A 24,443-nucleotide genomic window follows, 5' to 3' on the forward strand; every position below is an offset into this window, starting at 1 on the left:
AGTGAAAGAGATTGGCAATAACTGATGTAAACCAGAACAACGAGAACACACTGTAGTGGGGCTGCCAGTGTCCGTCTTCACTGTACGAAGTGTTTTAAGTAAAACAGGCGCACATGGCATGCAGGGACGGCAGCACACTGACAGTGGATCTGAAGACCGGCAGGTAGCATACAGAGGGTAACAGACACACTGGACAACAGCCGGGATCGTGCTCTGGGAAGCTTGCAGCAGCATCAGGTGCAGTGGAATACATCAGCATTTTCCTCACCGCGGCACACAATGCACAGCTTGAGGATTGATTACTCTGGAATTTTCCATTAACAATTTCAGAGTACAGCTGAGTGAAGCTACAGAGAATAAATTCAAGGTAATGGGGGCCTGTGCTCCCAGGCGCATCATTTACCAGGGTAAGACACTTAGCAAGAGGAACATGGTGACAGGAAAGACTGAGTTCAGGTTGTAGACATAGCGAGGTATCTGTGTGGCAAGCAGATAAAAATCAAATGAACAGTCCAGTATGTGGGGCTCAGGAGAAGACAGAGAAGGGCACAGAGTGAGAAGAGCGCACCTGCAATTTAAGCTACTCTGCAGGCTGAGGCAGGAGGATAGCTTCAGCTCAAGGGTTTGAGGCCAGCATGGTCAACACACTGTCTTTAAAAATGGGGAAGATGAGGCAGTGGGATTGCTCAGTCAGCACAGAGCTTATCTCGTAAGCATGAGGATCCAGGTAAAAAGGTCTAAACAGAGTGACACACACTTGCAATCTAGGTGTTGAGGAAGCAGAGACCAGCAGATCCCCGGGGCGCACAGGCTCACCAGCCTCTCCTACGCCGTGAACCCTAGGTTCAGTGAGAGATCTCATCTCAGAAAATAAACAAGACCTGAAGAAGACCTCTACCCTCCGTATGTATGGCCACACACACATGCATTGCCACCCTGACACATATGTGTGTGTAAGTGCCCATACACAGACATGTGTTTATGCGTACACACTCTCACGAGCCTCAGTGACATCACTCCACATATCAAAGTCACAGAGCAAACAGAGAGGAATGCCAGGGCCATGGCAGCACAGCAGAGGAAAGCTAACCCAGAGGGAGCTTGTGAAGAGGGTGTGTGTGCCCTGTAACAGGCACAGTGGGAGACTGCTTTCAATGGCCACAGGGAGGACTGGGGGAGAACACAGAGCAGCCAAGAAACTAGAGGGTTTATTTACACGGAAGCCACTGTCTCCACTGCGCGGGTGGGTCAGAGGCCTCCTTCCAGGACGAGGAAGGGACAACGGTGGCGAGGGCGGGAACTGGAGATATCCTGGACAGTAAAGAGTGTTGTGGGACTGAGAGAGCTTTTGCTCCAGGAAGCAGGGAAAAGTCAGAGTAATTGTGATGGGAAACTTATTCTTCAGTGACTATGACAAAGAAGTAAAAGGGTGACAGTATCTGGGACAAAGTGCCATAGTGTGGGCACGTGCAAAGCATTACAAGGTCACCAGGCTTAGGGCTGCAGGACACCTCAGAGGTAGCTCACCGTGGGCTGGGAGAGGGGAAGGTGCCTCAAGGAGAGCAGCTTATCCATGCAGGAAGCCCACAGGAAGAAAGGGACAGAAGAGTTAAAACTGGAGTGGAGCCAGACTGGGGAATGGGGGAGCTGGCGAAGCTAAGTGGACCTCTGAAGTTACTAGAGGTTTTTTTTTTAAAGTGGGAGATGGAATTGCTTGGTTTTTGTCCTATAAAGGATTTTATTTTTGCTATGGTGGATCAAATATCCCAAGAGGTCAAGGTTCTTAACTAGGATGGAGAGGGGAACGGGGGACGAGGATATAACTCAGGAGTCATTGTGTGGCAGCAACAGAACAAAGCCATCAAGAGATGCAGAGGGCAGAGGGCAGAGGGCAGAGGAAGACCCGAGCCCTCAAGAGAAGGTGAATTCCATGAATTCAGAGGGTGTAGACTGTTAGCTGAACGACAGAGGGAAGATGAGCAGAGTTAGGGGTGGCACTCAACTTTAGAATAAGATAGTCCAAGTCTGAGGGTATAAAATAAGCCTTAACGAGTTAAAAGAATGGAAGCTGTGCAAATATGTTTCCCAAACTTAGAAGAATTAAATGCTAATAACAAAAAGATATCTGGGTTTTTAGAAATTAAATGTTACATTTCCAAGTACCTACAAATGAAGGTAAAGTCTGAGGAGATATTAGAGAAGATATTTTGAACTATCTTTTGATGAGTAAAAATGTAACACAGTAAAATCTGTAGGTGCTGTGATAGCTAATCTTGGTTGTCAACTTGACAACACCTGGAACCAGCTAAAACCCAAGCTGCTGGGCACACCCATGAAGGATTTTCGTCATCAGATAATTTGAAACAGGAAGACACACTCTGCATGTGGATGGTACCTTGTTGAGGTAAATATTTTAAAAGGTGGCACAACTGGGTCCCACAAGTTACCTTTCTGTGTGTCCCACCCTGCCACTTCTGACCCAGGCGGGTCTGCAAGCTACTCCAGTGTGACACCCCGCCATGAAGCTTTGACTTACAGTACCTTGGCAAGTTGTTGCCACACCAGGCTCACACATCCCAATTCTCTGGCAAGCTTGGTGCACCCCGTCCCTGCACTTTCTCTTGAACTCAATTAAATCGCCATATGAAAGAACACGCCACACAATACCTCTGATCCAACTGATAAGATACAATTTTCCCATCTAGACATCACAAAGTCCTGTACAAACTTGTTCCTTTAAAATATTCGTAACAACCCATATCTACGCAGAGAATCAGAGAGGATCATTTGCGTCTTCTTTATCTTCCCTCTCCTCTTCGCTTTTCCTTCTTCCTCTTTCTAAAACTTTAACCCTTCCTTCTCATCCAATGACAGGCCTTGTGCCAGCCCTCTTTTAATTTCAACCACACTCCCTTCTGATGGCAGCCCAGATAAAATGACAAGGAAGAAGGACATTTCATGTTGCCTGCTTGCCTTCAGTCCTGCTGGCAAGTCCATCTACCCCACTGCTAGTTGTCCTGGCTAGCTTTATGCCAGCTTCACACAAGCTAGAGTCCCTTGGAAAGAGGGAACCTCAGCTGAGAAAACGCTCTCACCAGATTGCCTGTGGACACGTGTATGGTGCATTTTATTGTTTGATGGTTGATATGGGAGAGCTTGGCTCACTGTGGGAGGAACCACATGGCTGGTTGGTAGTCCTGAGTACTGTAAGCAAACAGACTTAACAAAGAGGAAGCCAGTACGCAGCATTTCTTCTTCTGCTTCCATTCCAGCCCCCAGGTTTCTGCCTTGAGTTCTTGCCCTGACTTCCCTCAGTGGTGGAGTCTGGCCTGAGAGCTGTGAGGTGAAATAGACCCTTTCTTCCTATAGTTGCTTTTGGTCATGGTTTTAGTATAGCAATAAGAATCTTAACTAGGATACTGCAGCATCCCTTCATCAATATTCAATCCACCTTCTTCAGGATTCCAATGTTGACTGAAGACCAGTGGCTGTTTGAGAATTCCCCATGCCTTCAGACACCCAGCCTTGCTAATGGAAACACTACTGCATTCTCAGTTGCTCCAGTGTGAGACAACCCTTGGTGGGCTACTCAGACTGCCTCCTAATCTATAGCTAATACATCTAATCAATCTAATAAATCCCCTTTATATGAACAGGTGCATAGATCTAGCAGCTCTAGAGGAAAAATTACAGCATTAACTGATATATTAGGAAAGACTAAACATCAATAATCTAACGCTTTTACTTTGAGAATAAAGCAAATCAGAACCCAAAGCAAGCAGGTGGAAGACAGAAACAATAGAAGCCGGAAAACAAAACGGAGTCAACATTAGAAGCAGCTGCTTTGAAAAGACCAGTGACTGGCCAGGCAAAGAGGAGGTGACACAGATGACCAATGTGAACACAGGAGGTATTTCTACAGCCCTTACAGCTTGACACGTGACTCAAATGTCTAGAGGGTAGTGAGGGAGCAATACCGAGGAGCTAAAAGTGCCCACTGTCTTTGATGATGTCATACTTGCTATGGTGAGAACCATTTAGCAGAAGACCAGAATGACCACAACGCCACCAAAGGAGAGAGACTACAGTCGCCTATTTTATAAAGTTGTGGGGCGGGATACAGTGTGGTAAAGAGGAACTACAGGGAAAGGGAACAGTATTTTAGAGGAGGAATAATGTTCACCCACTGAGGCTGAGAGCAAGGGCCCACTAAGAGAAGTGGAGAATTTGGAAGAAGCAAAGGTATCAGGTGACAGAGGCAGCAGAGGCTGGTGGATAGCAACAGTGGAACAGGTTACTCTGATGAGGACAGGTGGGGGCCAGATTAGGAATGCCTTCTAAATCATCTGTTACTTCAGAGTTTCAGATTGCTTTAAAAACAGGAAGAGCATAGAGAACTGAGATTCTAGAGCAGGATGTAGCCTCCAAGCAGCTTACAGTGAGAATAGCAGAATACCTGGAAGAGAATTTGCATGTGCAGGTCTCTACAGACTTTTTGTCAGAGCCAGGGAGGAAATATTTCAGGCTCCAAAAGCCAAGACACCCATCAAAGACATAATATTGGCACAACTAAGGAGAGAAAATTCTGGACCCAATGGGAGCAAACCTCTTCTGTTAGGCCATCTACAGTTTAGTAGAGACAGAGAAAGCTTCCGGCGAGAAAGGGAGAGTCATGATGGCCAGAGTGGGCCAGAGTGGGCCAGAGTGGGCCAGAGTGGGCCAGAGTGGGCCCAGGTTGCCTCTCTTTTGCCCCAGTGACCTCCCAAGTTCTGGAGAACCCCTCTCTCCTTCTGAGAGCAGGATTCTCCCAATTCAGAAGGCTAAACAATTACCATGGCTGGGTGCCTAGTAATTGCCAACACTCCCATATGCCCCGGCTGTTGGTACAAGCCAGGCAGCAGTGTTGGGAGAAGAGGAGAAGTTAGAGTGTAGATGCCCCAGCTTGGTCTCCAACTCACAAGCTAACTTTCACTGGTGCCTCAGATTTGCAAAAGCAAGTGGTAGGCTGGGGTTGAACCACAGGCTGGAGGTCACTGGCCCTGCTCTTGGGCCCCTAAAGATCTCAAGGAGAAGCTTAAAGGAGGCTGTAGCCAAGAAAACTGTATAAATTGTTATAAGCAAAACACAGGTTAATTTTTCAGCCTAGTGCTTCCTTTAATAATCATTATATTAATGTATTCATTCATTCATTCATCCATGGTTTTTATTTTGAGACCAGGCCATGCAATATTGCTCATGCTGGCTTCAAACTCAGAATTCTCCCTAGTAGCTGAGACCACAGGCATGTGCTACAGTAACTGGCTTTCACATCACTTAAAATGAGGTTATGAGTAACACTTCACAACACCCCCACCGTCTGTCAAACTTACTCCCTGAGGTAGTGATGTAAACACTGCTGTTCCAGAGCTTTGGCCTGAGTCATCCAAGTTTCACTTCTGGAAATAGAAAACTATCAGTTTCTAGGTTGGTTAAACTATGTGACTTTTCCTGAAAACTCGCTCTTCTTTTGACCTTAGAGCTGGGAACTGCAAGTGGATGGGATATGACGTGTCAGCCAACACACATCACAACAAGAGACAGGGAGGGAGCAAGAAGGATCGTCGCGACTGTGCCTGTGGTTGGCAGTGCTTACCCTGGTAAATCCTGCTGTCTTCCTCGGTAACATAGGCATTCGCTCCCCAGATCACCATCTTGCGGATATAAGACGGGTACTTGGCAGCAGCAATGAGAGCGGTTATCCCACCATCGCTCCAGCCCAGCAGGGAGACCTGTGTAAACTGTAGCGCCTGTGGACGACACAGCAGAAGGTACCCCACAGTTACCACTCTACTCCCTGGACGAACCTGAGTGGTGGTGATCAGAGTTGGAGGACTGGTGTCAGTTAGCCTGACTACATTGTAATTGTCACAGAGCCTTGAATGCACGGTATTATTGACTTATTCGGGAATCAGATCTTCTGCTTGGATAAAATGTCTAAGCAGCAATCTGATGTTAGTTGGGTAAGGCAAGCACTGTGTGTGCACGCACCTGAGCTGGGCTCAGAGGGCAGTGATGTAGACTGGAGGACATTAAGATAAAATGCATCAGAGCATCTGGGGAAGCCACAGCTGCAGTTGTAAGAAAAACTGGCTGGAGACAAGAGGAGCATCATGATGTCATAGCGAAGCTGTGTTCATCCTTGGGTGAATCAACTAGGACACCAAAAATGTGCTCAGCAGAGGAAGGCTTCTTGAAGTAAAACAGAGTATCTGGAAAGGTTAAAGTTAAGGAACTAACAAACGTGAGTTGGGATACTTGCTGGTGGCATCCCACAATGTACATACATTCTCTGGATAATCATCTGATATTAATATGCAGATGTATCCTATAGCCTAGTACACTGACCCCTGAATTCATTTACCAGGAGACAGACCCAGGATATACATATAACATATATATATATATATAAAATCATAAAAGTGACAAACGTCCATGAGCAACTTATAACAAGACGTAGCCCAAAACTAAGTCATTTACCAGCAGATGATGTACGGAATAAGCCCATGGATATATCCAGTGAAGCACAGCAGCCCTCTTGATCTTGCTGGGGCTATACAATCTATGTATAGCCAGACCTCACCAGGGATACCTTGTGAGGGACCACTCAAAATATCGTGGGATTTAAAACTCAAGACGGAGTGCTACAGATAACATTAATGAACTTGCATTTTTAGAAAGACAGAAGGAAATATTTTGAAGGTTTTTCTCATAAGGAACTAAATGTTGGGGATGGGGATAGGGAGATGGCAGTGCTGGCAAAGAGCTTGTGGTACATATATGAGGATGAGTTCTCTCCCGGGACGCATGTAGAAAGCTAGACACGGTGGTGCATGAATGCAACTCCAGCTTGGAAGAGGTAGAGAAAAGAGGATCTCTGGGGCTGGCTGGCCAGCCAGCCTAGCCATCTTGAGCACCTTCTGGCCAACGAGTGGCCTTGTTTCAGAAAACAAGGCACAAAGCAACTGAGCAACAATGGTTGATGAGACAGACATGTTTAACCTGGTTTGAACATTATGCAGTATAGACATATACTGGAACCTTAATGTAATTCCATGGCATGTACAATTTTTTCTAATGATTTTACTCTGCTACGCAGTGAGTTTGAAGCCAGCCAGGACTACATAGCAAGAGCCTGCCTCAGAAAACCCAAACAACCAAACAGAATACTGTGTGTGCTAGAGGGCTGACTGCTTAACTGGGCTTCAACAATAATTAAAGGCTAGATGAAAGATGGATTTCTCCATCTCCACTTTCTATCTTCTTTTTGCTTTGGGTTGGATTCCTGCTCAACTCTGCGTGTAAGCATGTTAAGCATTCAGGGAACATCTGTGTAAAGACTGGCAGTGCGTAAGCAATCTTAACCACCGTACTGGCTGGTTTTATGTCACCTTGGCATAACCTAACCTCAACAGAGAGGAGACATCTTCAGTGGAGAAAAATGCCTTCATAATATCGGGCTGTAGGCAACCTATAAGGTAGTTTCTAATTAGTGATTGGTGAGGGAGGGCCTAGTCCATTGTGGGTGGTGCTATTCCTAGGCTGGAGGTTTTAAAAGAAGACAGGCTAAGCAAGCCATGAGAAGCAAGCCAGTAAGCAGCACCCATCCATGGCCTCCACATCAGCTCCTGCTTCTAGATTCCTGCACTGCTTGAGTTCCTGTCCTGACTTCCTTTGATGATGAACTGGAATGGAGAAGTGTAAGCCAAATAAACTCTTTCCTCCCCATGTTGCTTTGGGCACGGTGTTTCATCATGACAATGGCAACCCTACTAGGACAACCCCATCAAGGCTGGAGGCACAAGCAGAAGAGCAGCAGTGGCACCGTACTGTTGCTGTAATTAATATCCTGTTCCAGTCCTGTGCACACTGTTCCAAGCATGAAGTCAGCTTGGATTACAGGAGAGCCTTACAGACAAACCAACCATAGTCATGACTTCCTCGGGCCATCTTGCAGAACCAGAACTGAGATAAAACCAGACCAGACCACACCCTGACCAGGACTGCTTAATTACGAAGACTTCTTGCCACTGCTCCAATTCTTGCTCTACCTAAAATGCTTTCCTGTCTCTTCACCAGCCCACCACCCTGTTTGGTAGACGCCATGGATTTGAACCCCTGGCTTAGGACTCCAGTTTCATTTGTATAAAGCTGTGTATTTTGCTATGTGTGGTGTTGTAGGCCTGTAATCCTAGTGTATCAAAGGCTGAAGCAGAAGTGTTGAGACCTCATGGCCTGCTAAGACTATACAATGAAAACCTGTCTCAAACCAAAGTAACACAAAACAAAACTAAGACTGCACTGACGTATGCCAGGAGACTGGTGGGAAAGACAGAGCCTTTGTATCTTGGCAGTAGCATCGTTAGACAGCTGGCTGTTTCTACTTCGTCCTTTAGTTCTTCCTCATATAAGACTCACATGCTATTACTGCCTTTGTAAAAAGAAAGAACACCAGGACTTAGAACAAATAAAGATGGGCCCAGTTGTCTCCCCTCACTCCCGCACTTCTCTGGGGGCTCACCTTCATCAAGTCAACAGCATCCTTTGCATCCCTTTCAAAAAAGTCCCGTGGGAAATCTCGATCTGGGGGTCTGGACTGTCCGTATCCTCGAGGGTCCCAGGCCACCAATGTGAAGCGCTTCTTATTTAGGCTCTGAAGCTGAGGTGCAAAATCAGTCTTTCCGCTTCCTGAAAACACCCACTGGGTTACATTCCACTGAATGTTCTCAGCGTAGCCAACACCAGAGCAAAACAGAAGCAGTAACAATCTTAAACGACAGTTCTTGGTGTTCTTCAAAGTTAACCAGAAAAACTTCTGGTGGGGGGCGGGGAGTTGTCCTGCAATGGCTCCGCCCAGAGGCGCATTTCTACTCCTTATGGAGTTAGGACCTGTCTCCGGTCTCCCCCTAGTGGTGAGTTTGAGGAAGACATTAGCCCAGAGCGAGGCTAGGGAGCAGTATTTTTGTAGTGCTTTTGACAGCCTTACGGTTTAGTCTTCCTACCCTCCCTTAGGAAGAATGAACTAAACCTTATTGAAATAAACTTTCAAATTTAATAGTTTCTTGGTATTATCTCTCTTAGAAAGATGACTTAGAAATGATAGCGATCCCAATGGCATCCAAGTAGGACTCATATTCCAGAAGTTTTTCATTAACCTAATATGAATGCCTCTTAAGAGTTAAGTAGAAATAAATTAAAACCCTAAAATATGTGTGTTTAACAAATCAGACTGTATTTTATCAAACCAGCACGAAGGGGCCTGTTCCAAGAGCCTGTAATGGCCCTGCCAATCCCCACCAGCTCGGCCACTGGAGGTGTGGCGTGCTCATACCCACTGCATGTGTGTGTGTGTGTGTGTGTGTGTGTGTGTGTGTGTGTGTGTGAGTGTGTGTGTGTGTGTGTGTGTGTGTGTGTGTGTGTGTGTGTGTGTGTATGTGTGTGTGCGCGCGCCAAGAGCTCTGTCCAGGGGAAAGTCAGCACTGACTGTGCAGTTTGCTTGATTTCTAAGTACTCAGAACTCGGGTCACTACAAGGAAACAGTAACTGCCTGGTCACAGATAGTCAAGCTCTAGGTCCATTACACAAACCATTCAAAAACCTATGCCAAAAGCGGACCAATGATTTCCAGCCCTTGTCTACAGCTATCTCAGAGGAGATTCTTGCTTGTCCCTGAACTAGAACTTTCCTAAAGGAGGGGCAAGAAGTAAGAAATTGGAGGGGTGGTGAGATCAAGCTAAAACAACAGATTCACAAAAGAGGAAACATCTGCTTTCTGACACTAGCCATGTGCTCAGAAACTAGGGCCACGAGTACTAAAGCCTTAAACAAGTATCTAGAGAATTAACACAATTACTAGTACATGTTTCTTAGGGGCCCATGGGAAACTGGGGGCAAGGAGAGAGACTCCCATTGTTCCATTTTAAAGCTTTGTTTAAATCATGCCAATCCTTCACAGAAATGAAAAAAAAATATGAATGAATACTTTGTGTAGTTAATGACTGCAGTGTTAAAATAAGTTGAAAACACATATAACACGGTCAATTGCTTTTGCTGATGATTTAAACTAGACACCATCTTTTGGAGTAAATATCTCCGTGATTACAGAAGCTTAAGAAAAGGGTGCAAATTGTCCCAAGCCTCTCACTTGCTGCAGTGGTGCTGTATCAGGGGCCTGGAGAACAGGACCAAGGCTAGCTGCAAGGCTAGCTGCACCTTTGTAGCATGTGACAAAGAAAGAATATAAGAAAGAGGCAAGTCACAATAAGTCTGTAATGAAATTACACAAATACCAAAAAAAAAAAAAAAAAAAAAAAAAAAAAAAAGCAACCCTAAAAACCCCAAATCGCTGTATACTCCCTCTAGAACTTTCTAAACCTGGACTACTGTTCCATGAAGAAAGACTGAGATTCAGGGGGCTCCACTGTGTTCCACACACAGCACACAGTGATGTGTTTATCTGAGTTTGAGTTTGCAAAAGAGTTGAAATTGGATAGTCAGGGTGGCACAAACCTGCCAACTCGGTATTTATGAGGCTATGGTAAATGTGAGCCATAAAGTAAGACCCTGTTAGGAAAGTCCTCTAACCCCCTACACCTGTTATTTTATTAAACAAACCCAACACACCTGGTCCAGCCTCCTGACCTGGTTTAGTAATGTAAGTCTCATATTCCAGAAAGCCCTGGAAACCACGGAGACCAACTGAGATAGTTTACCACTGTACTGTCTTCATCATCTGTTTCCTTGACCCCTACAGCCCTCCCAAATAATAGGAAACCATTTTCACGATGTGTTTTAAGTGGGAGAAGAGATGGGTAAAAGAATAAAAAGTGAATGCGGTAGAGAGGTATTTACTTTTCTAGATGATAAGAGTTTTTAGCAAGTGCTAACATGAATTGATCAATGCTTGGCATCTAGCATCGAGATCCATCATTGAGAATCTACAGCCTGCAGAAGCGTTCTTGAAAATCCATACATACCCAGCATCCCAGGAAGTAGGAGGACCGCATGCTCCCCTTCTCCCGCTCGCTGGTAATGCAGGTGGACGCCATTCACAGCCACCTTGGCAGAAGTTACTGCAGTGCTAGAAGAGAAAGGAATTCCCAGAGGAAGACTTACTATTTAATCTGACAGAGTATCAGGTCTCGTGCATGAGTTAGCATTAGTACCCACTTGGGCACACATCACCGCTTTGGCTTGGATCAGTTTTCTGATCCAGGTTGTGTCTTCATATCAGACTGCAAATCTGAACAGTGTATTTCTGCTTTGACCCACTGCAGCACCCAGGAGCTTGCCCTCTGACCCAGAGAGCTTTCTTTTTTTTCCTGCTCAACTTGACATAAGCCTGGGTCATCTTAGAAAACGGAACTTCACTTGAGAAAATGCTTTCGTTGGATTGGTTAGACTATAGGGCATTTTTAAAGTCATGACGGATGTGGGAGGGCCCAGCCCACTGCAGGTGGTGCTACTCTTAGGCGGTCTTGGGTTGTACTAGAAGTCAGACTGGGCAAAGGGTCGGTGATGAGAAGGATATGCCAGGACAGATGCTAAGAGGAATTGCTCTTTTTGTAGATTGGCAGTAAATTTAAGCCAACCACTGACTTGCTTTTTCTTTTACATACGTGGCACCTTTGAAACAACAAAGTTTTGTGTTACTTGTGTTTGTTTTATTCAATTCACTAATCAAGTAATAAACAACACAAGCTGGGCATAGTGGCTGTCTTAGGATTTTACTGCTGTGAACAGACACCATGACCAAGGGAAGTCTTATAAAGGACAACATTTAATTGGGGGCTGGCTTACAGGTTCGGAGGTTCAGTCCATTATCAAGGTTTAGAACATGGCAGCATCCAGGCAGGAATGGTGCAGGAGGAGCTGAGAGTTCTACATCTTCACCTGAAGGTTGCTAGCAGAATACTGGCTAGGAAGAGGATCTTAAAGCCCACGCCCACAGTGACACACCTACTCCAACAAGGCCACACCTCCTAATAGTGCCACTCTATGGGCTGAATATAGACAAACCATACCAGTGGCACATATGAATTCTTAGCACTTGGAAAGTAGAAGGAGGAGAATTACACAAGTTCAAAGTCAGCCTAGGGTATGTAGGGAGACTCTGTCTTAAACAATAGCAATAAAATCAATAAAGAATGTGTGGTGGTTTGAATAGGCCTGGCCCAGGGAGTGGCACTATTGGGAAGTGTGGTCTTGTTGGAGAAAATGTCTCAATGTGGGGGTGGACTTTGAGGCCCAGATACTGCTTCCCACCATGACAGTAATGGACTGAGCCTCTCATATTGTAAGTCAGCCCCAATTACATGTTTTCCTTTATAAGAGTTGCCTGGGTTATGATGCCTCTTCACAACAATGAAACCCTAAGACAGAATGTATAGGGAAACATGCTTTTAATCCCAGCACTAGGGAGGCAAAGGCAGGCAAACCTCTGAGTTCAAGGCCAGCCTGGTCTACTGTGTACACTATATGACGGCCAGGGCTATACTGAGATACCCTGTGTCAGAAAAAAAAAAAAAAGAATGCAGGCAAGTGGAATGTGTGTTGAACATTGATTGGTACATCTAATACGAACATATAAATGTTCTTCTGGAAACTGTATGACGAAATTGGGAAATAAGGCCTAAAATAAGCTCACATACACGAACATCACAGGGGCAATGACACGGGCAATGATGCCAATTTGTTTTTGTTAGCATCCCATTCCTCTGGAGAATTGAGTTCTATTGTTAGGACAGCTTTAAGCATCTTAGAACGAAGACGGAAGTGGAAAACGTGTGCTCTGCCAACAAAGACTCACTTCAGCACAGTTCACTTATGGACACACCTGCTTTGTTCCTGGCCCAGCAGGAGAGGAGACAACAACAGGGAGGATTTGCTCAGGGAGGGCTGGCTTATGCTGGAGGCGCCTGGGCCAGATAAAATTTCCTTTCTCTGTTTCTTGTTTCTGATATTAAATGAAGCAGCTGATTAGTGTTTACTGGGCTTATGTTAGCAGTAAAGCACAACGTACTTTTATTTTTGCCCCTGCACAGGAGCTCTTTTAGGGGCTCCCTTCCCTGCACTGCCAAGAACGGGCTTGTCAGAGCCATACTGTGCTATGCAGGTATTCTGTAAAAAGAAAATCCCTCCCCATTGTCCTCAGTGCACAGAGCCAGTGGCTTTTTGGGACTGGTGTTGCTGCCAGAGCCTGAGCATCACTGGCCCTCCCTGAAGCACTGGTTGACAAAAGCATCTTTCTTTCAGCTCCTTTGATCATACCCAAGTCTCTTTGGTTAAAAAAAAAAAAAAAAGCAACAACAACAACAACAAAATCTAATTTCTTCCTGCATCTGACTGGATCTAAAGTTTGGTTTCCCATTCAAGATTTCTTTCTAAATTATCACCACTGAACAGGAGTATAGGGACATCAGGTAGCCAGAGATCAGCTTACTAGAAACTCTGTGGCAGGAAAAAAATATGCAAACGCTTGGAACTGGCTTTGGCGGAGAGAACAAGAAAGGTCATGTCAGATTGGGTACCAGAGACTGAGAGGAGAGAAAGGTGTCTGTTGTAAAGAAATGCCAAAGAAGAATAGAAATCTACATAAGAGCAACGCAGGAGCGCATTGCTGGGAGACCGCACGACATGCTCATAAGCAGAGTGAGAGGACAGAGGGACGGGGTAGGGCCTGGATGATGTGGGGTTTGGCTGTAAGTGGAATCTGCTGCTTCATCGCCCTACGTGGCCAGTGTCCTAGGCATCCAGAGGGACATGCACCACACCAGCCCCTCCTGCCAAGCACCATTTCCACTCTCCAAGGCTGAGGAGGAGGCAGAGAATTATTTACAAACAAAATTATTAGATATTAATAAATTATTCACTTCAAGCACGAGGAAAGGCTTGTGTCTAATCGCAGAGTGACTAAAAACTGGCTCATTTCTATACAAATACACAAAAAATCATTTGGGGTCATGTCAAGCCCAAAGCACTGGCTCCAGTTTGTTAAGTTTTGCTTTGACTGTGGCCAAGCCTCTTAAACAATTAGGTACAAGTGGGTCCGGCATGCTGCCCAGGTCTTTGAAGGCCCTAACACTTACTTACTTCTGGAGCCACACTCAGCACTGGATTCCTCAAACTCTCAGGTAGAAGGACAGAAACCCTCAGAAAACTTCAAGAACAACCTATCCCTTTTCTTTGGCCATCAGAGGTTCTTTTTTTGGCCCCTTCCCTCTCATCCCCACAGCGACCTGTCTTCTAACTATGGGGTCTGAAGCAGGTGTGTTTATGAGACTGTGTTGTGTTTTACAAACACCCACGACTCAGACAATCCCCAGAGATACTCAGAAACTACGGGTACGGCCCTGTAGCTGCTTCCAAAGTCACACCTTGCAGGACACTAGAGGCATGTCCTCCTGAAACTTCAAGGCTAGCAGGAGATGGGCAGACAGGACCCACCACCAGTTCTTTGTGTGCATGTGTGGGGCTTTTCAGGTAAAGGTGGAGACCCTGGGTTGTGGGTACAATACAGCAAGTTCAGCCAACCAGCACCAATATCTCTTTCTCCTGTTATTTCAGCAGGGCTCAAGATTAGAATTCAAATCACTGGCTAGCCTTCAGAACCCATGAGTCCAGGCTGCACTACACCACAATCTGAACAGGAAGTAGGCAATTGTAATTTTAGATTTCCTCAGGGGAGTCTGACAGGCCAGCAAAACTGAGTTAATTTCCTAGAGAACAACAGAAAAAAAGAAATCACTCTCAAGAGGCCTTCAAAACATACCTTCCTGTCTCCTGTTGTCCTTGACTCGCTCCCCTAGGAGATGAGACCTGTGATATTTTATGGTACTAGGGAGGGTGTTCCTTCTCCCCTCAGACAAGGAGAGGTGATTGTGAAGGAAGACTAGAGCATAAGGGTTTGGGGCAAATAGGTAAACCAAGTCAAGTACTTACTACCATGTGTGCGAGCATATTTGTAAGTACTTTACCTAACATTCATTTCTGAGCAGCACGACTCAGTTAACATTGCCACAGAAAGGCCACAAGCTGGTAGAAAAGCTAATTTGATGATCACAAGATTACACAGCCCAGCCCAAGATGAGTATCTGAGGGTCTGACCCAGAGTCATGGCTTTAGCACTGTGCTGGTAGTCTTAGGTTAATTTGACACACCAACTGGTGTTATCAGCAAGGAGAGACCTTCATTGAGAAACCATCTTCATGAGGCCCAGCTGTAAGGCATTTTCTTAATTAGTGATTGGTGGAGGAGGGCCCAGCCCATGGTAGGTGGTGCCATCTCTAGGTTGGTGACCTGGGTTCTGTTAGAACACAGGCTGAGCAAGCCACGAGGAGCAAGCCAGTAAGCAGCACTCCTCCATGGCCTCTGCATCAGCTCCTGACAACAGGTTCCTGTCCTGCTTGAGTTCCTGTCCTTACTGACTTTGATGATCAACTGTGATACAGAAGCTAAATAAACTTTTTCCTCCCCCACCTTGCCTTTTGGTCATGGAAGCAATAGAAACTCTCACCAAATGAGCACATTGCTTAGGGATGGAAGTGGTGGTAAGATACAGCCGGATTTTGGGAGTCCTTACTGCTTATACTCTTGTTTCTTTTATATACTGTGCTATTGTTTATGTTTGTTAAGTTTCAAACCTACACAAATGGCAGAGGTGTCGATTTAACATCTCAAAGTGGACTTGGCCTCCATCCCTACTTATTACAGGGTGTGGCTGGCATTCCCCATTCTCTACCTGAGCTCTCCAGCCCAAGGCTTTCTTATATAATCTAGACATTTTTGGGTACCTGCCTCCTGGCTGCTGTAGTTGGTTCTCCTCTTTCTCTTTCCCACACCCAACTCTGGGCTCTCCCAGGGGTGTCTGCCTCTGCCTATGCTCTCCCCTTTATCTGTAATAAACTTTCTCCTTCGCCATAGCTAGGAGTGTTCATGTCCTTTCCTTTCTTTTTTATTTCTCTCTTTGTTTTCATTCAATATGTTAACTATATCATTAATTGTACTTGTTAATAATTATTTATTTTTATTGTTTCAGATTGTTCACAATCATTGTTTCAAATACAAATACTGCAAGGCCAGAAACCCAGAGATTTCTCTTTAATCACATGGCAGAACCAAGTCCTCAACTGGGCGAAAGTGCTAGGGTGGCGTTCATTCTCATTGCCAAGTGGGGGTGGAGGCAGGGATGAGGGTAAGGAATGGACCAGATTTTCTGGTAGGTTAACTCAGACAGTCAGATTTAGTAAATTATTAATATCAGAACTGACATACAACTCCCCACAGAAAAGATTACTTTTTTGACAGATCACAGAGATCATGGAGTAAGAAAAAGGTCAAAGGTCAAGCATCAGATTTACAAGAAACTCTGTGGCACACAACTCAGCTCGCTAAGGGCTGGACATGGGCTGTGAGGAGGTTTTCGTGGGACTGTTGCTGCAGCCTGGATTCAGGATTAACCAGCTGGAGCTGTTTCTTAGGTTACAGGCCATGTGTGTTTCTGAGAGGGCAGGGCAAGACTCAGGGAAACGTTCACAGAGATCTTTCAGGAAGATTGGTCTACAGTGCAGGGAGCTGCATGAGACTGTCAATGGCCATTAAGTCTCTGGAGAGTGTGACATTAACAGTCACTGACGCGTTTTTCCACCTGTATATTAAAATGCTGCTACAGTCACACGAGAGAGGAAATCTAAATTGGATATAAAAAGTAAGAGCCACACAATCATGTTACTGATGTTTAAAAAACTGGGTGGCTTTCTTCTCTTTTCCACTTCCAGATTATGTGCTCAAATGACTGGTTTCCACATCACATCTAGTAAAGTTCTAAATGCCAGTTACTATTGCCAATAGTCCACCAATAGTAAACTGCACATGGCCACTGCCTGTGTCTGATGTGTATGGATGTGCACAACTTCAGGCTGCTCTATCCACATTTTCTGCTCACATTTTCTTGAGACTGGGCACCCATTTTCAAGACAGCAGGTCTCCATGAATGTTGTTATAATTTTAGCAAATGGCTGGAGTGGACCATAGTGGGGAATGGAAGGGAAGATTCCGTGTTCTGGCCATTAACACCCCCACCCCCACCACACACACACACACACACACACACACACACACACACACACACACACAAAACCATCTGGCAGGGTTTGAATTTACACAGGTTCCCAAGCAGATTCTCTTGCACACTGAAGTTTGACATCATCAAGCCAAAGGACTCAGGAAACTTGGGCCCAGCCTGCCACTGAGGCAGGATAATTACTGTTCCCAGCACCTGGCTAACAGACCAGTAAACGTCCTCCCCCAAACCCCCACCCCAAGTTCCTTCCCTCTGCACTGAGGAGGCTGGACCAGAGCCCAGGACCTCGAACCTAACCCCGGGCACCAAACTGCTCGCGCACCAGTTCTGCGGGATCTGGAAGTGGGTCTGAGCAAGGAAGGGCCAACAACGCTAGGAGTCCGTATCCCTCCCCGGCCAGTGGACCGAGCTGCCCTGAGCGCGCCATTACCCGAAGGTGGCTGCGGGCTCGGCCCGGGGTATGCAGATCCGGGATTTCAGGGGCGAGAGAAGCAACCGCAACCGCCGGGCGGCCGGGTGGACCGCCGTGGTCGCCATAGCTCCAGGTCGCACCGCCTCGGCCGGAATGCGCCTGCGCCCGGCTGGATTCCAACCTTCACGTGCTCATCTCGAAGCTCCGCCTCTAGCCCGCTGTGCCAAGCCGGGATTTCGCTCTGCCCCTGGTCAGACCTGCCCAGAAACAGAAAGGGAGCATCTGGTGGGAACAGAGGCCAGAGCGCTTAACAGAGGCTGCAAAAGATAAGAGAAAGAACTGGAAGAAATTGTTCAAAGATATGCAACCAGTGATCTGCTTCTTGTAGTCAGGCCCTATCTCCCATAACCTTCCAATAATGCCATCGAACTATGAATCCATCAATGGACTATTTCATTGATTAGATTGGAGCCCTCCAGATTCAATCACACACTAATGACTATTTCAGTAGTTGAGGGGAAAGCTTTCAATACGTCACAGCAAAGACTACGGTCATTTTCGTGCCAGGCACCTTAAATTGCTTCACTTTACTTTTAATTAGCATTAGCATCTATACCCCATACCCCCAAATTATAGATGAGGAAACAGTGGGAAGGGAGGTTAGAAAGCCTTGGCTCACATGGCTGCGGAGGGAAACCCAGGCTGGCTTAGTTTCCTAATGCTATATGAACACACCATACCTCTCACTGCAATAGTAGTAGTTCATAATTCTTTATGACCACCTGTTTGTGTCATTGAGCCTCTCCTTCTCCATTTTAATCCTGTCCCTTTCTGAAGTAATAAACCATGAAGGAAACCTTGATTTCTTCCCCCCTTCCCCTTCCTCACCTTCAGTTGCCCTTTTTGGTAATATAATGTCAGCAGTTAGGAAACATTATCAGATTAAGTTGCTCAGTTTTAGCCACAAACTGGATGGTAACCCTTTAGACATCTTTGTATATTGCTTATACACAGACAAGCCTAGGGTGAAGCTAGCTTTGGCTGCCTGAGCCTCCTGTGTCAGCCTCCCAAGTGCTGGGAATACAGCAAAACACAGAGGAGGAAGGACTGACAAAGGGATATCCAGACATGTGGACAAAAGTTGACATACTACTGGGATTTTTACTGATTGTAACGTGATGTTTTTGAAAATGTGGTAAGAAACAAGGTGGAAGTTTCTCCCGAGGATGTGATCTGAAGGAATAAAAAATGATGCTGTTGGTCTCATTATCCAGACGTCATTAGACCCCACTTGCATAGAGAACTGACTTCCATCAGTTGGCCTCTGATCTCCACATTAAAGTACAAAAAAAGCATGTGCACACAAAAATAGATAGACAGACAGACAGATAGACAAACAGACAGACAGATAGATAGACAAACAGATAAACAGAGAAACAAACAGACAGACCGATAGACAGAGATAGACAGACAGACAAACAGATAGACAGACAAACAGATAGACAGACAGACAGACAGAGACAGACAGGCAGGCAGGCCACTGAGTGGGAATGTTGTTCATTTGTGACCCTTCATTAACTCAAAGTGAAATGGTGGAAATACTTTTTCTGTTAGAATAGGTTGCATCTTTTTGTAAACAACTCTTTAAAAAGCAAAGGAAAAATGGGTCTTGATAAACGGTGAAGCCGTTTTTTTGTGGCAGAGCTCCTTTTCTTATTCTTATACAGTAACCACACCCTGATGAACGGCAGCGTCCCAAGCTCAGGAAGTAGAAAACCTGTGCTTGGGAGCGATTGTGGAGTTTCCTCCCTCCACAGTTCCAGGGACAGTAGTGGAGTGTGGCTTAGACTGAAACTCTCAGAGGCAAATGTGGGTGTCACTGAGAACAGAGCTGAAAGGTCTCTGAGCCATGTGGAAGGACTGCAGTGGTGCTGGACTCTTGGGGACAGAATGTGTGACAAGGGATGCCTTTTCACCATCAGCATACTCTTCTGTTAGCAACAGACAAGCAAAGGGGGAACACACAGCAGACACCAACTCAAGCTGTATACTCACATAAACTTTATTCAGTGTCCTGCATTTAAAGTACACACACACACACACACACACACACACACACACACACACACGAATGGCTATCTTATTAAAACAGAACCAAACCCAAACAGAACTCTGGGTTCTGGGAACAGGGTTAGTCTCCTCAGGGCTTCAGGGTCCTGATGGTGGCCATTTTGTTTTTTTCCATGACGTGGACAATAACACTCAGGACTGACTTGTATCTCAAATCATAGCATTCTGCATGGCGTAGGAGGTGGCTTCTAAGAGTTGTTCTAGCTCCATGCTGGGCCCCGAGAGGGTTGTTTGGAGCAGGTACCAATGAGTACAAAGTCATCGGTTATCATGGTGCAGTGGATGCAAATGGGAGTTCTTAAAGGTCTTTGGGTCTAACCTGACAATGACTGGCTTTGTGACATGGGCCCAGATTTTCTCTTGTACTAGGGGCTGGCCATCACACCATGAGAGTACAGGGCTTCATCTGCTGACCATCCTTCAACTCAGAGGCTCAGCCAGAACTCGAGATGCCAAACAATTGTCTGGCTGTCAGTGGTGAGCCTGGAAAAGGTCTGAAAGTCTGTGGTCACAATCTGGACCTGAACCACCTTCATCAGCAATGGGCACACAATCCTCCCTTACAGAACACTAATAGACATGATTTTTAACCCTAGGACCCTGATTGCTATTGCAATTCCAAAACCAGCTCTGGCCTCTGTTGCTATTTTCCTCCCTTAAAACTTCACTAAAAGTATTCTTAATTCTGTCTTTTTAAAACAGCATTAGAGAAAGGTTAGAAGGAAAACATTTAAACATTACTCAGGCTCCTTCAGGAAAGCCTGAAACCTTCCCTGTTCCAATTCTCTTCCACTGTGTATGCTCTGTGCAGTTAAAGATGACAGGAGAACTAAGTAAGGCACATAGACTTACAGCAGGAAGCTGGGTGGTGGTGGCACACACCTTTAAAATTCCAGCACTTGGGAGGCAGAGGCAGGTGGATCTCTGAATTGGAGACCAACCTTCTCTACAGTGAGTTCTAGGCCAGGCAGAACTGAGAAACCTGGTCTGGTGAGGCAGGATATAACGTCTCAGGAGTCCCTCCAAAGAACACGTAGCAATGTCTAGAGTTATTTTGGTCACACCTGGTGGGTGTGGTTGAGTTGTACTATTGGCATCTTGTGGACGGAGGCCAGGAATGTTCCCAAAAATCCTACCGAGTACAGGATGGCCCAACAAAGGAGGATGAAGTGCCAACTAGTACCACAATGGACAACAAGACCAAAATGGCTTTGCAGCCCATTCCAGCAGTGCTATATCTGCTGAAGTTAGAGGGGATTCATGGCATGGCCTATGACCAGCAGCTGGCATAGGCGGCTTCAGTCTTTTATCCTAACTCCTTCACTTACTTTTAGGTTGCGTATGGGCTTCCTAAAGACACAACAAGTAGACTATGAAGCTGTTCTTTTTCGATTTGCAGCACACAGAAGAAACATTTTTATACTGATTTTATTGGATATATTTTATTTACATTTCAAATGTTATCCCCTTTCCCATCACCCTCCCTCACCTCCCCCTCCCAGCTTCTATGAGGGTGTTCACTGACCCATCCCCTCCTGCCTCCCTGCCCAGACATTCCCCTACACTGCAGCATCAAGCCTTGGCAGGAACAAAGGCTTCTTCTCCTTCCATTGATGACCAACAAGACTGTCCTCTGCTACATGTGCAGCTGGAGCCATGGGTCTGTCCATGTGCACTCTTTGGATAGTGGTTTAATTCCTAGAAGCTCTGGTTGGTTGGTATTGTTGTTCTTATGGGGTTACAAATCCCTTCAACTCCTTAAATTCTTTCTGTAACTCCTCCATTAAGGACCCCATTCTCAATTCTATGAGCATCCACCTCTGTATTTGTCATGCTCTGGCAGAGTCTCTCAGGAGACAGCTATATCAGGCTCCTGTCAACATGCACTTCTTGGCATCAGCAATAGTGTCTGGGTTTGGTAACTGAATATGGGCTGGATCCCCAGGTGGGGCAGTCTCTGGATGGCCTTTGCTTCAGCCTCTGCTTCAAACTCTGTCTCTGTATTTCCTCCTGAGAATATTTTTGTTCCCCCTTCTAAGAAGAACTAAAGTATCCACACTTTGGTCATCCTTGTTCTTAAGCTTCATGTGGTCTGTGAATTATATCTTGGATATTCCAAACTTTTGGGCTAATATCCACTTATCATTAAGTGCATACCATGGCTGTATTTCTGTGATTGGGTTATCTCACTCAGGATATTTTCTAGATCTATCCATTTGCCTAAGAATTTAAAGAGCTCATTGTTTTTAATAGCTGAGTAGTACTCCATTGTGTAAATGTACCACATTTTCTGTATCCATTCCTCTGTTGAAGGACATCTGGATTCTTTCCAGCTCCTGGCTATTATAAAAAAGGCTGCTATGAACATAGTGGAGCATGTGTCCTTGTTGTATGTTGGAGCATCTTTGGGGTATATGCCCAGGAGTGGTAGAGCTGGGTAAGAAACATTCTCACAGCACACGCGAGTAAACTGAGGGACAGTTTACTAAGCACAGTGAGAAGTGCTAAGGTGCCAGTTATATCCAGGGAGGAAGAGACGGTATTCCCTGATTAGTTTTCCTGCACATCTGTTCCCTCTGTGGGGTGCACGGGCTGTAAAACTGCACGAAGCAAAGAATGATAGAAAAAAAAAACTTTTAAGTATTTTTTTTTTTTTTTTTTTTTTTTTTTACAGTAGTCACAATCAGCAGCAGTTCCGTGATGACAGCCAGTACCGGGACTTTTCTCTCTGTCCTGTACTTTTTTCTACTTAGCATTCCATAAAATTCTTCATTAATTGATAATTTGATAGACTAGATTGGCACATGATTCTTAAAGCTTAAGGTGACAGTACAGCATTGGATGCTAAAGTTAATAGATCCTATACATTTTAGAAAGGCCATGGCCCATGTAAGGCATTTGAGCAGAACTTCACTGCACTCGCAGTACATGAAGTGGGAAGCTAGCTGACTTTACAGTCTTTGAATGCTTTTTTGCTTGTTTGCTGTTTACCCAATGGCACCACAGAAACAAAGCAAATAACCTAAATGAAGACTATGACACAAGCCAAACGAAGGCTGCCTTTCTCCCCCATCTCCTCTCCCTTTCAAAAACCCAATAGGCTGTTCTTTTTATTATTATTATTATTTTCTCCTACTGGTCCTGGACCATTTATCAGTCTTCATGCTTGTACTTTCTGAAGAATCACTGTGGGCTTCAGATCTCTCTTCCCATCCACACTGTGTCCTCAGATGCAGAGCTCATAATGAGACAGAGTTCTGAAGGCTGGGGGGCCAAAGGGGCTTGTGCACCAGATGAACAGTTTGGTTTCCACGATCGGAGCCTGCTCAGGCTTAGCTCTGGCTGGCATGAATCAAGTGGTTCAGCAGGTCTATCCTGCAACACTGGTGAAGTGCCTGGGCCAACTTTCCCACGGTGGCCCCCTTGGTGCCTTCCCGCATCAGCCACTTCTGAAGCATTTGGTAAACTTTCTCTTTCAGTCCATCTCTTTCGTAGTCATGGTCAATTTCATCAATCTGAGACTCAGTGAAGCCCAGCTTTCGGGCACAGTTTTTCCACTGCTTTCCCAGGTTTTCCCTGATAGGGTTCAGGTGTTTATCAGTCAGACTCGTGGCATTATCTGTTAAATAGAAGAGAGAAGCATCAGGCTGCAGCCCATCTGACCAGTCTAGTGTCTTGTATTGCTGAAAGGGCCCAGGAAAGTGAAGAGTATGTAAAGACACAGAAAGGATTGGTTTTTAGGGATAATCTTGCTCTGTAGCTCCTTTGTCCCCCTGGAACTGGGATTATAGTGTGCACCACTATGCCTGGTGATAACTATTAATGACTTGTTAGACAATACTTGACTTAACCACAGCCATTGAAGAGTCTTTATATGAGTTAAAATAGGTTCCTTCTCTGCTATGTGTACCTTCCTGAGCCATAACTGATGGCTTCATGAACACATGTCCTACATGGCTAGCTGCTCTATTCAACTCCCACTTGGGTCCTGTTCTAGTTAAACTAACTGGGTGTAGTGGTGGTGGTGGGGGCAGGGAAACTGTCAACTTACACATGGTGCAGTCCAAGGCCACCCACTTCCAGACAGTTCACTTTTCTCTTAACAAGGAACTCAGACCAAGTATAACCTTCCTTTGATTACTATGTCTTTCCCTATCCCTCAGTGGATTATAAACTTTTTAAGGTTTTCTCTGTCTACCAAATTGAAGACCCTGTATTTTATATATACATGGCCTTTCTCTTGCTATCACTTTAGATGTTCATAAAAATAACACATAAAGAGAACACATGAAGATAAGGAGTGGCTCATCGTGGTGGCACATGCCTTTAACCCCAGCATTTGGAAGACAGAAGCAGGTAAATTTCTATGAGCTCAAGACCAGTCTGATCTACAGAACAAGTTCCAGGGCAGCCAGGGCTATATGCGTCTCTGTGTGTACACACAGGTGCACACACACAGGTACACACACACACAGTGGTGGTGGGCAGGGAGAAAGAGATAGACGAGACAGAGAGAGATAAAAAGAGAGGGAAGGAGTCAGGGAGAAAGAATGAGAGTATCTCAAGATAGAATAGAAGAAGTCACTATAATAGTTTTTGGTTTTCATGCTACCTCAGGAGGCTGAATCTAAGGGAAAACTTACCTTGTTTCTCCCTCAGCTCCCTTTCTTTCTTCAGTACCATAGCGCAGAGTTTGTCAACTATGGCAGCTGACTAAGAACCTCCTAACGTCACCAGTCTCTGTAGGAGCCCTAGGTGTCAGTAGAGTCACAAAGGTAACTTTGG

At 45.4% G+C, this 24,443-nt stretch overlaps 2 protein-coding genes across 6 annotated transcripts in view; both read right to left on the minus strand.

Annotated features, from left to right (window-relative positions):
- The window catches only part of BPHL (biphenyl hydrolase like), a 34,772-nt gene extending 17,090 nt beyond the window's left edge, over window positions 1-17,682 (minus strand). The window contains exons 1-4 of one of the 3 annotated variants that reach the window (XM_080924248.1): window positions 17,547-17,676; window positions 11,013-11,116; window positions 8,558-8,724; window positions 5,633-5,786 (exon numbers count right to left, since the gene is read on the minus strand). In XM_080924248.1, the coding sequence (XP_080780374.1) occupies window positions 5,633-5,786; window positions 8,558-8,724; window positions 11,013-11,116; window positions 17,547-17,653 (532 nt within the window). In that variant the 5' untranslated portion in view covers window positions 17,654-17,676. The other 2 variants (XM_080924250.1, XM_080924249.1) reach the window with 2 other exon arrangements.
- Window positions 17,683-21,206: 3,524 nt separating this feature from the next.
- Window positions 21,207-24,443, minus strand: part of RIPK1 (receptor interacting serine/threonine kinase 1) — a 30,917-nt gene continuing 27,680 nt past the window's right edge. For all 3 annotated transcript variants that reach the window (XM_080929712.1, XM_080929714.1, XM_080929713.1), the window contains one exon: window positions 21,207-23,277. In XM_080929712.1, coding sequence (XP_080785838.1) covers window positions 22,991-23,277 — 287 coding nt within the window. In that variant the 3' untranslated portion in view covers window positions 21,207-22,990. The remainder of the gene's footprint in view (window positions 23,278-24,443) is intronic.

This window comes from Micromys minutus (assembly GCF_963924665.1).
Source record: "Micromys minutus genome assembly, chromosome: 1".
NCBI classification, from domain to species: Eukaryota; Metazoa; Chordata; class Mammalia; order Rodentia; family Muridae; genus Micromys; species Micromys minutus.